Source organism: Geotrypetes seraphini, chromosome 10 (genome assembly GCF_902459505.1).
Source record: "Geotrypetes seraphini chromosome 10, aGeoSer1.1, whole genome shotgun sequence".
Taxonomy (NCBI): domain Eukaryota; kingdom Metazoa; phylum Chordata; class Amphibia; order Gymnophiona; family Dermophiidae; genus Geotrypetes; species Geotrypetes seraphini.
In genome coordinates, this window is record NC_047093.1 from 55,117,510 (window position 1) to 55,132,387 (window position 14,878).

A 14,878-nucleotide genomic window follows, 5' to 3' on the forward strand; every position below is an offset into this window, starting at 1 on the left:
ATGTACAAATTTCCAGAATTAATGCACTTATGTTTGAATTTTCAAAACTGTGCATATGAAATGCCCAGCCCTCTCAATCCTGTCCATGCTCAGTATGAGTTAACTTATGCATGCAAGTTCACCAAATTTTTTAATAGCTCCTTTCTACACCATTTTATGCTCTAAAACTCAAAAAACTCAATTCATCCATGGAGAAGTTTCTTCAACTTGTGTTGGCTTGTAGGCAGTGCTGTACACCAGAGGTTTTACAGCATAGTGCAAACCCTTACAATCTGACAATGGGCGATTGTAAGGGCTTGCAAAAAGCAACTTGTCCAAGGTTACAAGAAATGCCAGTAGATAGAGAAATCTGAACTCTAATAGTCAGGTTTCCAATTCTAGCACTAACTGTAAGTCCACTCCTAGTGCATGGCATTTTGGAATTGATTTTAGGATTGAAAGTGAGACAAACAGAAATTATTTCTCATTTAACCCTTGAGTACTTACCAGAATGTGACTGGAAGAGAAAGTGAAACCAGACTAAGTAATATTTTTTTTTGTAATCGCTTATTTATAGGCAACAGTGTACAAAGTCAAAAATACAAAAGAAGAGCCAACATAGAAGCACAGCTTATGATCAGACATATCATTCAACAGTACAAAACATCAGCAAACTCAAGGACATAGGAATATACTGTTAAACAGCCATAATGTCTTCCCCTCCCCTGTATTTGTAAAGTTTATTTCTATCTCTTTCTGTACATTTGTAACCCAGCATATGCTTGATGATCTTTCTAAACAATGCATTTCTGTAATATTACGCCTATTTCTGCACAATATATTCTCTATGCAATTACTCTTGGCTGTCATTGACATTAATTTCACTTCCTACTGATCCTTCTATGAGGGCTATGAACCCGGGACCTGGCGGATTGTATCATTGGGGGTTTGTCTGCTGCAACATCAACCCCTGCAAAACTTAGTGTCTGAAGGTAGAGAAGTGTTTTTATAATTAGAAAAGGTGGCAAGGAATCAGAACTGTTACCTGATGCATTGATGATTTGCATTATTCTTTGAATTTCTGACATAGAAGGGACCTTGAATTTGGCAAATGTACGGAGGGGGATAGAATCAGGCTTGACTGGTGAGTTGGTGGGAAGAGGATTGTTGACGGAAAATAGTGTATTTCAAACAGAAGCCATTCTATGCGTAAAATTATCTGCCAAATCTTGGGTTGGAGGAGTAGATGCGAATGCAGATCCTACGTTATTTCCTTTGGAGTAAGCGTTTTCAAGATGGCGTATAAGGCAGATGAGTTTTTGGCTGCAGCAATCTTTTTATTGTAAATCTTTTTCTTGGATGGCTTTTTTGTAATAAGAAGCTATTGTCTTTATAAAAATAAAATAGTTTAGGTGAACGGTGGTGTAGCCAACGCCTCTCAAACGAACAGATCTGTTGTCGGAGCAAGATTAGCTCCGGTGTAAGCCACGGAGTTCTAATTCTTTTATTGTTAGAGGAGCTCTGATGTTGAATTAGAGCTAGTTTATCTAGGAGCTTCTGGGAGTTTATCTAGCGGCTTCTGTAGTGGTGTTACAATACAGAGTCTGATGAGGGAGGCACAAGAAATGGCAACATCAGTATCCAGCCACACCCTTATCTAGCAGGGACAGACAAGTTCTTAAAGAGCTCAGCACTCCTGTTATCAGCTTGAGCTCTAAGCTTTCTTAAAGGGGCAGGCTCCTGACTAAAGTCGTGCACAGGATTTACTAGCTTCAGGATATTTCACAACCTGCTGACAAGGTTCTTTCCCCATTTCTAGTAGGGCTAGAGGGATTCCTGTCACAATAAGAGACAGCCGTAATAAAAAATGAAAATTAAGACCATAAACACCAGGAGAAATGGCTCCTAACCTCTCCTAATAGATATGTTTCTTCTTGGAGACATCTCAAAAAGAAGCACCAAGCCTGCAATCATAATTCACAATGTTGGCTTGAACCAGATGCTCTAGCTAGATAAAATGCCAGTGGCTGCAAACCAGGAAGATCCCTGTTAAAATCACAGCAAACAATAGTATCTTAAAGAGACCGCATATGTTTCAGACAGACATAGTACTATACTGTCCTCTTTTATTTTCATCTCGATGCATTTATTAATCTTTCCTTCCCATCCTCTCCTAATGTATCATGTACGTCCATGCATAAATGTTCCCCCTTTTTTAGTTTAGATAAGTTTTTATTCTTTTTTTAATTTTTAAAATTTATACTACATTTTATTGTAAACTGTTTAGATACCTGTATGATAAATGGTATATCAAAAATAAAGAAACTTGAATCTACCCTATAAAAATTACAGGTGATAATATTGGACAAAACTCCCAGCTATCATCCCACCAGTTCTGCATTGTAATAATGTTAATACAACCAAGTCATTCAAAACTCAAACCCCACTAAAATTATAGCTTTACTAAATCAAATGAACTTCAACAATTCAAGCAGCCTTATAGGATGCAAACAACTAGAATATTATAGGGGGTTTTGAGAAGCATATTAATTTATTTGCTCAGAAACTGCCACCAGTTAATGATAACCATGTAAAACCAGTAGAAACAAGTTCTTGTCAGAATTATCTCTTTCAAGGATGCTCATACACCAGCGGAGTTCCAGCTATAGTCCAGAGGCACTTTTAATCTGACTCTGCTCCCATCTGTCATGGATCACATTTCCAGTGATGCCATGGAGACAATCAGTGGAGACCTAAGTGTCAACTACTGATGATATATTCAAATGTTTGAGGCCTTCAATGTCACTGTCAAATCAGCCGAAGTAAAGAGCCACCCATACAAGGCTGAAGGAGGGGTAAGGTATCACATTGAAGAAGCTGGAGAGGGTGGAGGGATGCTATGTGTGGCTAGACCAGGCTGGAGACAAGAAGAGAGAGAGGATGTTCAAGTCTGGCTAGGAAAGTTCTATGATCTGGGAAGAGAAGGAAAAGACCCCCTGCCCCCCAACTCCTCAGACTTCCATTAGGGTTTCATCATAGCCTTCAAGCAAAAGTTTTTCCCATGATCTAAAATGTTCCAAGATCTCTTGGAAGCATAACTTTGACAAGTGATATGACTCCTATTAATGACAAAAGGATGGTTCCAACAATACAGCAGTAAAGGCTGACAGCAATACAGCAGTAAAGGCTGATTTATAGCAGCATTCTAATCCCTCAGTTTCACATTCACAGATAGCTGTCAACTATTCAAACACACAGATTTTAAAAAGTCGCAAATTTAGGTTTCACATATTGCTACTAGTATATTCACAGCTACTTTAAGTACAAAAAATATAAAGGAATCTCACTAACTAGTAACAATGGATCAGCGAGACATGTCATTTCCCACCTTTTTTGGTTTTTCTGCATTGTAGTTGTACACAATTTGACTGCAAGACACGATATCATCATCACTGTAATTTGACTCTGGTTCGCATTTCATTCTTTATATAAAAATAGAGAAAGAGAAATACATAGTTTGTTAGAATGCTGTGTTCTTAAAAAATGACAAATTAATCAGACCAGTGGCATAAAATTTCTTCCAAGGAGCCTCCCCTCTGCGACCTAGGGATAAAAAAAGAGCTTTCCAAGCAGCCTACACCTCTGCACTGAGACCCAGGGATAAAAAAAAGAGCTTGCTTACTGCTACTCCTCTATTAAGTACTTAGCCCCAGATTCACTAAAGATAGCAATTTAATCGCTGTTGGCTGATTCCTGGCCAATTTTAAAACAGTCATTGATTCACTATCTTTTTTGCAGGTGCAAATCATTTGCATGCAAACTTCCGACTTCAGTGAACAATTGAGTCGGGGCAGAGCCCTGACAGTAGTAACAGGAGAAGCAGCCTCCTGTCACTGCTGTCAGGGCTTCTGCCAGCTTTTTATCTTTTAATGGGGCAGATATTTTGCGTGTATTACACACACAAAATAACTGTTTGATTAAAAAAAGAAAAGAACCCCCCTAACAAAGTGCCCCTCCCCCCTTTTTTTTCCAACGCGATTGCGAGGCATGTTCGGTTTTAGCATTGGATTCACACAGGCACTTGTTTGATACCTTTTTATTGCGGTTTGTTTCAATACCTTATCCACCATGGACCCCTGATGAAGGCGTGTTATCCGAAACACGGACCGTGTTGGGTCCCTTGGTTGGTAATAAGGTTGTAGATTTATTGATGGTATAATAAACCATGCCTGCATCCTGTACATCAGGGGTGCCCACACTTTTTGGGCTTGAGAGCTACTTTTAAAATGACCAAGTCAAAATGATCTACCAACAATAAAAATGCTAAACATATATATATTTATTTATTTATATATATATACACACACACCGAGTGTACTTTGTATTTATGTTCAAATATTTTTTTATTATACAGCCCCCCTCCCCTGAAGGCCTGACCCCCCCCCCCCCCCCCGGAGGTCTGCACATTCCACCTCAAAGGTTGACTCCCCCCTGAAGGCCTGCACTACCCCTTGAAGGACTGCACCCCCCCCCCCCGAAGGCCTACCCTCCCCACATCCATTTACCTAATTCCAGCAGAGAGCAGTCTGCAGAGAGGATCGCTGGTACTTTAGCGATCCTTGCAGGTTGCCATAGGCCTCAGGAGCTGTCTTCCCTCTGCCCCAAGCCTGTCTCTGACTTAGAGGAGGGGCAGGATCACGGCAGAGGGAAGACAGCTCCTGAGGCCTATGGCAACCTGTAAGAATTGCTAAAGTACCACCTGCCACCGGCCGTCTCCCATTCGTCCCCTTTGGATATCCCCACAGGAATAAGGAAGTTAAATTAATAGAATACTTAGGCACAGAAAAACAAAGAAATACCTCCAACAACTGCCCCATAAGAACTGCCTGTCACAATGCTCATTAGTTGAACTGAATAAAAGACAAGTGGATTTAGAAGGGGGACGATCCGCCCGGGTGCACGGCTTGGAGGGGTGCACAGCCGGCCAGGTCCGGGTCATCCTGCCTTTCTTTTCCCCCGGTCCGCGCTCGGGACTCGCACCTGCCTGGTCCCGCGCCGACGCTCGAATGGTGCCGTCAACTCCCGCGAGTCTCGCGATAACCAACAGCACCATTTGGGCGGCGGGTGCGAGCCCCGTGCGCAGACCGGTGGAAAGGAAGGGCAGGAGGACCCGAACGGCTGTGCATCCCTCCAAGCCATGCACCCGGGGCGGGGGCGGACCGTCCCACCTCGGTACGCCACTGATTGGGAGGCCGATTTTGGGTTTTTTAAAATTGTATATCGGGCAGCATTAGGCCTCGCTCTTACCTCAATCATTACAGGCGCTTCTATTTCTTGTGATGCGCTGAGCTCCGTCCCCCACCGACCTTCACCCCGCCCTTCCAGCACTCTGATTGGCCAGCGTTCTTTAAGAGGCGGGCCAGTCAGGAGGGGAAAAAAAGAGAAGGGAAGAAGGGAACCTGCTGTGCGATCGACTGGGGTCGCCTGAGCGAATGACCTGTCGATCGCGATCGACGCGTTGGGCACCCCTGCTGTACATAGTCTGCAGTTTTTGTTTTGTTTGTTGCTTTGCTGCTTGGTCCACTGCAGATTTGGTTGGATTCTTTTTTGTTTGTGCATAAAGAACACACTAACCTGATGGTGCTCCTGCGAATGTGTTCAATCTCATTCTTGTAGCTTGGGCTGTTTATTATATTTTGGAATGCCTCAATTGGATCGATGAGCTGCCCCCATACTTTGGAACCCAACTGATCCAGAATCACCATAAAGCAATGCAAGGCTGGCCAGAAAGGGCTTGTGCTGTCATCTGGTAACAAAAAATAATTTATGTTCAAGTAACACCTTTTAGCCAAAACAATCCCAAAACAGTTTACAATTTCAGCACTGCAGAAATATATGCAACATCTTAGGGAAAAACAGCTGTATAACACTTTAGGCCACATTATTCTCCTTTGCTGCCCAAGGCCTGATTGTTGCACTTTGAACCACATGTACAAAGCATTACACGCTACCCTGGGCAGCAAAGATAGAGGACATGGCCTGCTAGACTCCTTTGAGTGAATCCCTATCTGGGTGACTGATAATACTGGAGATGGGGAATGGTGGAGAGAAGAGGAATAGAGGAGGAAAAGGAAGTAGAAGAATATCCTGTTTCCCCGAAAATAAGACCTATCCTGAAAATAAGCCCTAGCATAATTTTTAAAGATGCTCCTAATATAAGCCCTAACCCAAAAATAAGCCCTAGTTAAGATCAACCACCGAAGCCTGCCCCCTCCCCTGAATGTCCCTGACTCCATCCCTGACACTAGTGCTGCCTGATTTACTGAAAAAAATTGGACTCATTGATTCAGCAACCCAACCCCTGCTGCTTTTAGGACAGTATTCAACCTTTTGACACCTATGGTACGTCGGTGTCAAATAAAATAATTATTTTGTTGAACCGGCACCGTTCCACGGACCGGAAAACAGATAGCCCCATGCAAATGCAGGACCAAAAACTAAAAGTACTAATATTTACAAACAAACCCTAAGATGCAAGACTCTGCAAGCAGTACAACCCCAGAGGAAAAAAAACAAATGCATTTCCTCCTGAACAGACAGCAGATGTAAATCAATCACTAAATAAAAATATAAAAGCATTCCCCCTACCATTGTTGCCTCTCTCCCTCCATGCTATGCCTTGGCTTCTGGCCTGCCCCCAGGTGTTATCTTCGGGCTGGTCCACGTTATCTTCGGGCGATCATCACAGCATCTTCGGGCCAGCTCCCTGAGTGCTGCAGTACACAAAGCTGTGGGCAGTGGCTCCTCACGTGCATCCTGCGCCTCATCTGGAAGCCTTCTCTCTGACGTTGCGCAGGACACGTGTAGGGGCCTTTTCCCACAGCTTTGTGAACTGCAGCACTCAGGGAGCTGGCCCGAAGATGCCGCATTGATCGCACAAAGGACCAGCGGCTGAAGAACACTGTCTTGGGCCCGATGGACGTGCCGGCCCTGTGGACCGGCAGAAAATTTCTGCGGACCGACACCGATCCACAGACCAGCAGTTGAAGAACACTGCTTTAGGAGGCCTCAAAGCTGAGGTATGTCAGTTTCATGGTGGGAGGATCGGTGGGGTTCTGCTGCACAGGGGGATGGGAGGGAGGGGTAGAAAGACGCTGTACAAGGGGACGGGTGAGAGGGGAGGAAAGATGTTGCACATGGGCTTGGGGGGAGAAAGGAAAGAGGAAGAAATGAGGCAGAGGAGAAGGGAGAGAGGATTATTGTACATGGAAAAAAAATAAGACATCCCCTGAAAATAAGCCCTAGTGCGTTCTTTGGACCCAAAATTAATATAAGACACTCTTATTTTCGGGGAAATACAGTATTAAGGTGGAGATGACACCGAGGGAATAAAGCGAGGGGATGCCAGAGGAGTTATGTGATAAAAGTTAAAATGATCAGATACTTTCAAATTAAAAAGCAAGACATAAGGTCTTTGCTTTCTAACTCACTATAAGCCATAAAATTGTACTGCCTACCAACTTTAATCAGGTATTAGACCCAGACTTAGATAGGACAGGACTGGGTCCCTCTCAGCTGCCAGTATAAATAGGGGCATTCCCTATCTGTGTGATACCTTGAATCTGATTGATCCATGGCATCTCCTACATCCAATTGAGAGAGATTTTACAGGACTGGGTCCCTCTCAGCTGCCAGTATAAATAGGGGCATTCCCTATCTGTGTGATACCTTGAATCTGATTGATCCATGGCATCTCCTACATCCAATTGAGAGAGATTTTACAGTCCACCCCACACCTTTTCAAGAATAGACTACATACTGACCTCTACTCAATAGTTCTCTCAGGTTCATTCATCTGAGGTGGGAACCCTTTCTGTGTCAGGTCATTGTCCCATATAGGTTGACATTCTCTGGAGTGACCGCTGTTGCTGGAACAATGGTCAACTACTTGGCAGCTAGGCTTCAATGCTAAAAAATGCAAGATAATGCACCTGGGTAAGAGAAACCCGCGTAGAACTTATATACTAAATGGTGAGACCTTGGTTAGGACCACGGCGGAACGCGACCTAGGGGTGATCATTAGTGAGGACATGAAGGTTGCCAATCAAGTGGAGAAGGCTTCCTCCAGGGCAAGACAAATGATGGGGTGTATCCGCAGAGGTTTCGTCAGCAGGAGACCTGAAGTTATGATGCCGTTGTACAGAGCCATGGTGAGGCCTCACTTGGAGTACTGTGTTCAGTTTTGGAGACCACACTACCAAAGGACGTGCTGAGGATCGAGTCGGTTCAGCGAACGGCCACCAGGATGGTCTTGGGGCTCAAGGATCTCACGTATGAAGAAAGATTTAAAAAATTGCGGCTGTACTCACTTGAGGAAAGAAGAGAACGGGGAGATATAATTGAAACGTATAAGTACATCACGGGACGCATCGAGTCAGAAGATGATATCTTCTGGCTCATGGGACCCTCGACCACCAGAGGGCATCCGCTGAAAATCAGGGGAGGGAAGTTTCATGGCAACTCCAGGAAGTACTTTTTCACCGAAAGAGTAGTGGATCATTGGAATAGACTCCCACTCCAGGTGATAAAGGCCAGCAGCGTGACGGATTTTAAGAGAAAATGGGATACTCACGTGGTATCTTTAAGGGAGTAAATTCAGGGGAGGGGATACTTGGAATGGGCAGACTTGGTGGGCTATAGCCCTTTTCTGCTGCTTTTTTCTATGTTTCTACCTTCCTCAGGGAATTGGAGATTCCCATCATACTTGGTTAATAACCCCGACTTTATTCAGTACCTCACAAAGAAGTGGAAGGATTATGTTACTTTTAATTCTCAGCATAAGGATACCCCGTTATTATTTTGGGAGGCAACAAAATCAGTACTCAGGGGGGATATCATTTCTTATGTTGTCGCACAGTGAAAACGATTGTCCCAGGGGATACTACGCTTGGAGAAGGAATATAAACAGCTGAAACGTACACATATAGCTAGCGTACCCTTCTCCTCAATCATGGGAGGCCTTAGAAGCAGCTCAGGTTGCCTTGAACACCCTATTGCATGAGCATACACAAAAATATCTACTATTCTAGATTTCATTACTATAAATATGGGAATAAGCACTTGACATACTTGGGCATTTCTATCTCCCCTGACCTTTCAAAACAAAAACTGAAGAACTGGAGGGTATATCCACTCTCATTAATGAGGAAGATTGCATTGTACACTATGGTGTTGGTGCCCCAGTGGTTTTATGTATTTCAAATGTTACCTGTACTGCTATCTGATAAACATGATAAGGAACTTGGTAAATGCTTAAGACAATACTTGTGGAATGGGAAGAAAGCACGGCACGGTTATCTTTGCTTGCATAGGCAAGGCCTAAGGACAGGGGAGGTTTGGGATTGCGAAGTCTAAGATTGTTGTCTCAGGCCTACCAAATGAGGCACCTTAACGATTGGTTCAGGGGGGACTAGCCATTTTTCAGCTACTAGCCAGGAACTGTCCCTTTGTGACCCTTTTTATTTTAGTTATTTGCTCCACACTGAAAGCCTACCTCCGAAGGCATCTTTGGCAAGGGACCTACTGCTGTTGCCACTGAGATGTTTGTGGAGGCTCCTGTGTTAGCAACTTCACATTTCTTTTAATGTGACACCTTACCTGCCGCTGCAGGATAATGGTGACTTTGTTCCGGGTACACCACCGGTTTCCTCTACCGTACGGAAGGACACTGCTACTCAGTATATTTTTCAAATTGTCCATTCTAATAGATCCCTGAAATCTTTGGATGCCCTTATACGAGAGCATGGTTGGACAGCTCAAAATTGATTCTCTTATACTCAGCTCTCCTACAACATTCATTCACTGCCACAAGATTGTCTTAATGATAAGAGCATAAGAATAGCCTTACTGGGTCAGACCAAAGGTCCATCAAGCCCAGTAGCCCGTTCTCACGTAGGCTAATCCAGGTCACTAGTGCCTGGCCAAAACCCAAGTTGTAGCAATATTCCATGCTACCGATACAGGGCAAGCAGTGGCTTCCCCTGTGTCTTTCTCAAAAACAGACTTTGGACTTTTTCTCCAGGAACTTGTCCAAACCTCTCTGAGGCATTATGTTTGCGCAAGTACAGATTCCTTTGAGATTTCATCATCATCTTCAGGAGTGTTTGGGTGAACCACAGTACAAATATTATGCAGACAAATGGTCCTTGGATCTACCCTGTATAGTAACTGATCAAATGATTAAGCGAGGACTTCATTGAGCAGCTTGTCTGACATCTAGGGTGATCTTGATTGAAATGAACTATAAGTTTATGTTATGCTTGTATAGGTTCCCATCCTATCTGTATTGGGCTAAAATGTGCACTGCCGATCAATGTCATAAATGCTAACATTCTCCAGCAACTCTTGGACATCAGTTTTGGTCTTGTGTGCAGGTGCAAGTGTTTTGGAAACAAGTTCATCAATATATTATGGCTATATGGCACCACAATTTTGTGTTCAGTCCAGTTATGTTGTTTACCCTAGAGTCCCTTCCTAGATCCTCTCCGAAGGGTTTCCGGAGCTTCGTAGATCGAGCTGTTTTGTTGGGAAAGAAAGTGATACTACATTGTTGGATTTCCTCGGATTCTCCTATACTTGCTCATTGGTGTACGTTGATGCTGCAGCAGGCTTCCATAGAACGATTACTATTTACATCTATGGACACATTTCCGGGGTGAGCGTTTTGCACTCACTGGGAGCCTTTTTGGCTAACTATGACACCCAAAGCACGCAGCCACTTGTTGAATGTTCGATTTCTCTTTGGTATCTGACACACTGGAATGGGGTATATTTTTTGCTAGTCAATACTTCTGTATATCTGGGTGGGTGAGGGGGATGGGTACCATAGTGAAGTTTGGAAGAGTCATGGTAACCATTTAGTTGTGTTTTACACTATGTTATCTTGAGTTTTGCCTTGTTCCTGTATGCACCTTGTACTCTTTTTTAAATGTATTAACTATTGTTCCATAAATCTTAGGATGGAGAGATAACTATTACCACATAGTTAACACTGGGTAAGCTGAGTAACAGAGAAGCATAGAGATAATGCTGCTAAAACCACATCTGAGCTTTAAAAGCTAGGGAGCTCTCTTGACTCGTTTCACATCTTAACTATGCCTTTCCTGATAACACATGAAAAACCTAGTGAAATTTACATCTTCCTATGTTTACAGACTACTCAATATGAATGTTAGTACTCCATCTATATATATATATAATTGTGTACCTGGTATACATATCACTTATCGGGGAAAAAATACTGTGAGAGTGTGAAGGGGGTCACACACACAGATACATCTGATTTTACATATATAGATGGAGCTGCTTTGACCGATTGTGTGAAGCTTCGGGAATGAAGTCACACAGTCATTTAACAGTATATAATGAAATGCAGCTGTGGTGTGGTGAAGCCTAAACAGAAAGTGAAACCTGAAAATTTGTGTGATATTAATCCTCAAGTGAATGTTCCTCAAGGGAATTTATAACCGGGCAATGCCAGGTGATTAGATAGTTTCAAATAAAGCACACCTTTCCATTAAGTGTTAAATAGAGCAATCTGAAAATATTGCTTTGTGGTGCTATTCAATTTCTCAGGGGTCTCTGTGTTTGGCTTTTGGATGTGGGTTTTGGGGTTCTGTTTGAAGATGTATGTTTTAGTTGTTCTGCTATTTAATTTAAACATTTACATTTTGTTTTCTCTAGCTTCCAGGGCCGTTCAAAGAAGGAAAACTGTGTATGAAACGACGATGCTAAACAATATACTGACAAATGTCACAGAAAATAATAAAGAACCGGGATGACCATTGCAATGGGCCCCCCCAGCCAAACAGACTGGCGTTGGTTTTAAGTGTCACTTATGAGGAGATTCAGAGGGGCATGTCCTTTGATAAGTAGTCCCTTTGGAGTAGTTCCTCGCTTTCCCTGTCCAGAGACGATGCAGCTGGAGGGAATGACACTACAGGGACCACATGGAGAGCAGGAAATCCCCTCACCACAGGGAACTACTTCCAGGGTGGCTGCCATCGAGCCCAGCACCTGGAGGTAATCCCAGGCATCTCGAGCTCTATAATCTGCTTCCTGAATTTCTGTTTAAATGGCTCTGGAAAAAAGGTGCAGCCTTTTGATGTGAAGAAGCAGACTCCCAAATACTCCAAGTATTGGGTCGGCTCTAGATGACTCTTCTTGAAGTAGACTATCCAGCCCAGATCCTGTAGGAGATCCGCAACTTGACACCCTGCCTGCTCATTACCCAGTCTTGATAGTGCTCTGATCAGCCAATCATCCAGGTAATCCCCATACTGTGGAGGTGAGCTGTGACTAAGGTGCATGGGGCCGTAGCCAACCCAAAAGGTAGAGCCGCATGCCTTGAAGGACACAGAATATCAAATATTTCCTGTGGTCATGGAAAATGGGAATATGAAGGTATGCCTCCGTCAGGTCTAGTAAGGCTAAGAATTTCCCCAGAGCCAACGCTGCAATGACTGACTACTGTCAGTACCGCATTCACGGACTTTAGGTCCAGGATAGGTCTCCAATCTTCTATGCTTCTTCAGCACTATGAAGTATATGGCGTATACTGCCAAAGCCCGATTCTTCTTTGGGAACTGGTTCTATGGCTTGAATGTCCAATAGCCTTTGCACCATCGCTCAGACCTTGGCCTTTTTTTCCAGCCAGCCGGAAAGAAATCCAGTAATTAATCAGTGTAGCATTAAAAGAAGAGAGTAACAGCAGGACCAAGCTACCATGATTCTGAGTCAACTCCTCAAGGGCACCTTAAAATACCTAGATGCTCCAAGAACGGTATTAGGCATTCCAAACACAGAGCCTTCATAGACACGTAGAATAAAACACAGCAATCATCATACTCTGGATCCCCAGTTATAAAACATGTGGAATTAAAATACCAAGTCCAGCTAGTCCCAAGGACATGAGAAGCCATTATTCCTCACCACTCTTTAATCGTAGAATGCGTAATGAAGGTGCATTAAGGTAAGGGATTCGATAAACAGGTACTGATTTTCTGTGGCACACACAAGCAGATTACATATCATATATAGGTACTTTCTCTGTCCATAGTGAGCTCACAATCTAAATTTTTGAACCTGGGTCAAGGAAGGGTTAAATGACTTACCCAGAGAAACCAGGAGTCAAAAAGCTAGAGTCCATTCTAGCTCACCCTGAGAAAGACCACAAGACACTGAAAGTAGTTAGGAAAGAAAGCCTTCCAAGGAGTGATGCTAAACTGTAGAATACCTACACACAATACTATAACATATTAGAAGAAGCAAAAACAAATCATAAAAACCCTGTCCTCACTTACAAATCTGGCATCTATTTTCCAAAAGCTAACAATTTCATCAGCAATCAGTCAAAGATAAAAGGCCAAGAGAAAGAAAATAAATGCGGCTCAATTCTCCGATTCATTTTTATTCTCAATGCTTCAAGGTGACCTTAATCAGATTCTCTTTCTTTGGGAATGTCTGGGAAAACATTACCTCTGACAGTTGAGTAATGAAAACAATTTGCAAGGGGCAACAGAAACAAATTTCACTTTCTCACTATACCATTCACCTCCATCTTGCAAATCACACTTTCAAAGGAAATACAAGCACCACCATCGGAACTTCCAAAGTGATTTTACCCCAGGCAATTCCTCATCCCCCCCCAAAAACAAACAGGCAGTACACATCCAATTCTGTATCTCAATAAAGAAGAGAAAATTTAAAATGAATTCCTTGAGGACTAAACTAAACTAAAACTTGGGGCTCCTTTTACAAAGGTGCGCTAGCGGCTTTAGCGTGCACGCTAGCTGCTACCGCCTCCTTTTAAGCAGGTGGTTGTTTTTCAGCTAGCGTACACTAATCATGTGCATGCACTAAAAACGCTAGCGTACCTTCGGAAAAGGAGCCCTTAGTTTTATAGACCGAGTCATCAACCAAGCGGAACTCGACTCGGTTAACAATAATGTAAAACATAATACATAAATTTGACAAGGAAGAGTAGACTGAAATAGTTAATTTCCAAAATGTTTAACAAACAAAAAAGTTTTCAGAACTTTCCGGAATAAAGCAAAAGAACCTAAGCTTCTTAATGTAAGCGGTAAAGCATTCCAGAATACAGTTAATTTAAAAGCAAAAGAATAACTAAGGGTCTGTTTTACAAAGCTGCGCTAGCGGTTGCCGCACGGCAACAGCCCCAAAGCCCTTTAAATCTCTAGGGGCTTCGGGCCGTTACTACGCAGCAGCCGCTAGCGCGGTTTTGTAAAACAGGCCCTAAATCTCTTAAAGGTTCTGTTTTTACCACTGAGAGAGCGAAATGTAAGATGAGATCTATGAACATTCCAGTCTAAAGGAATCAAAGTGGCAAAAATGCCAAATAGGATCTTAAATGCAATACAAATGCACTTAAATTGAATTCTGAGATACGCTGGAAGCTGATATAATTCCTTGAGCAGAGGGGTTATGTGATCAAATTTACTCTTACCGAACATAAGTTTAGCTGCAATGTTCTGCATTAATTGAAGTCTCTGCAGACTGACCTTTGAAAGACCCCTATATACTGAATTGCAGTAATCCAGCCTTGACAAAATAATTGATTGAACCAATACAGAGAAGAGTTGTTGGTGAAAAAATGCTCTCACTCTTCTCAGAGCGCAGAAGCTGGAAAGAAAGAAAGACAGACAGACAGAAAGAAAGACAGAGAATAAAAGGGCACAGAGGATGGGAAGAAGGACCAAGGAAATGGGTAAAAAGTGGAAAAGCTTTGGGCAGGGTCATGTGTTCTCTTTTTTGTCTTCACAAATATGGTAACCCTATCCACTCATAATGCCTGTACAATTTTTCTATCTAGAAGATATCA

General features: G+C 42.9%; 1 protein-coding gene across 4 annotated transcripts in view; it reads right to left on the reverse strand.

Moving 5' to 3' along the window:
* SETX (senataxin) overlaps positions 1-14,878 on the reverse strand; it is a 156,776-nt gene that overhangs the window by 89,698 nt on the left and 52,200 nt on the right. For all 4 annotated transcript variants that reach the window (XM_033960295.1, XM_033960296.1, XM_033960293.1 and 1 more), the window contains 2 exons: positions 5,614-5,785; positions 3,368-3,461 (listed from right to left, as the gene is read on the reverse strand). In XM_033960295.1, the coding sequence (XP_033816186.1) occupies positions 3,368-3,461; positions 5,614-5,785 (266 nt within the window). The remainder of the gene's footprint in view (positions 1-3,367; positions 3,462-5,613; positions 5,786-14,878) is intronic.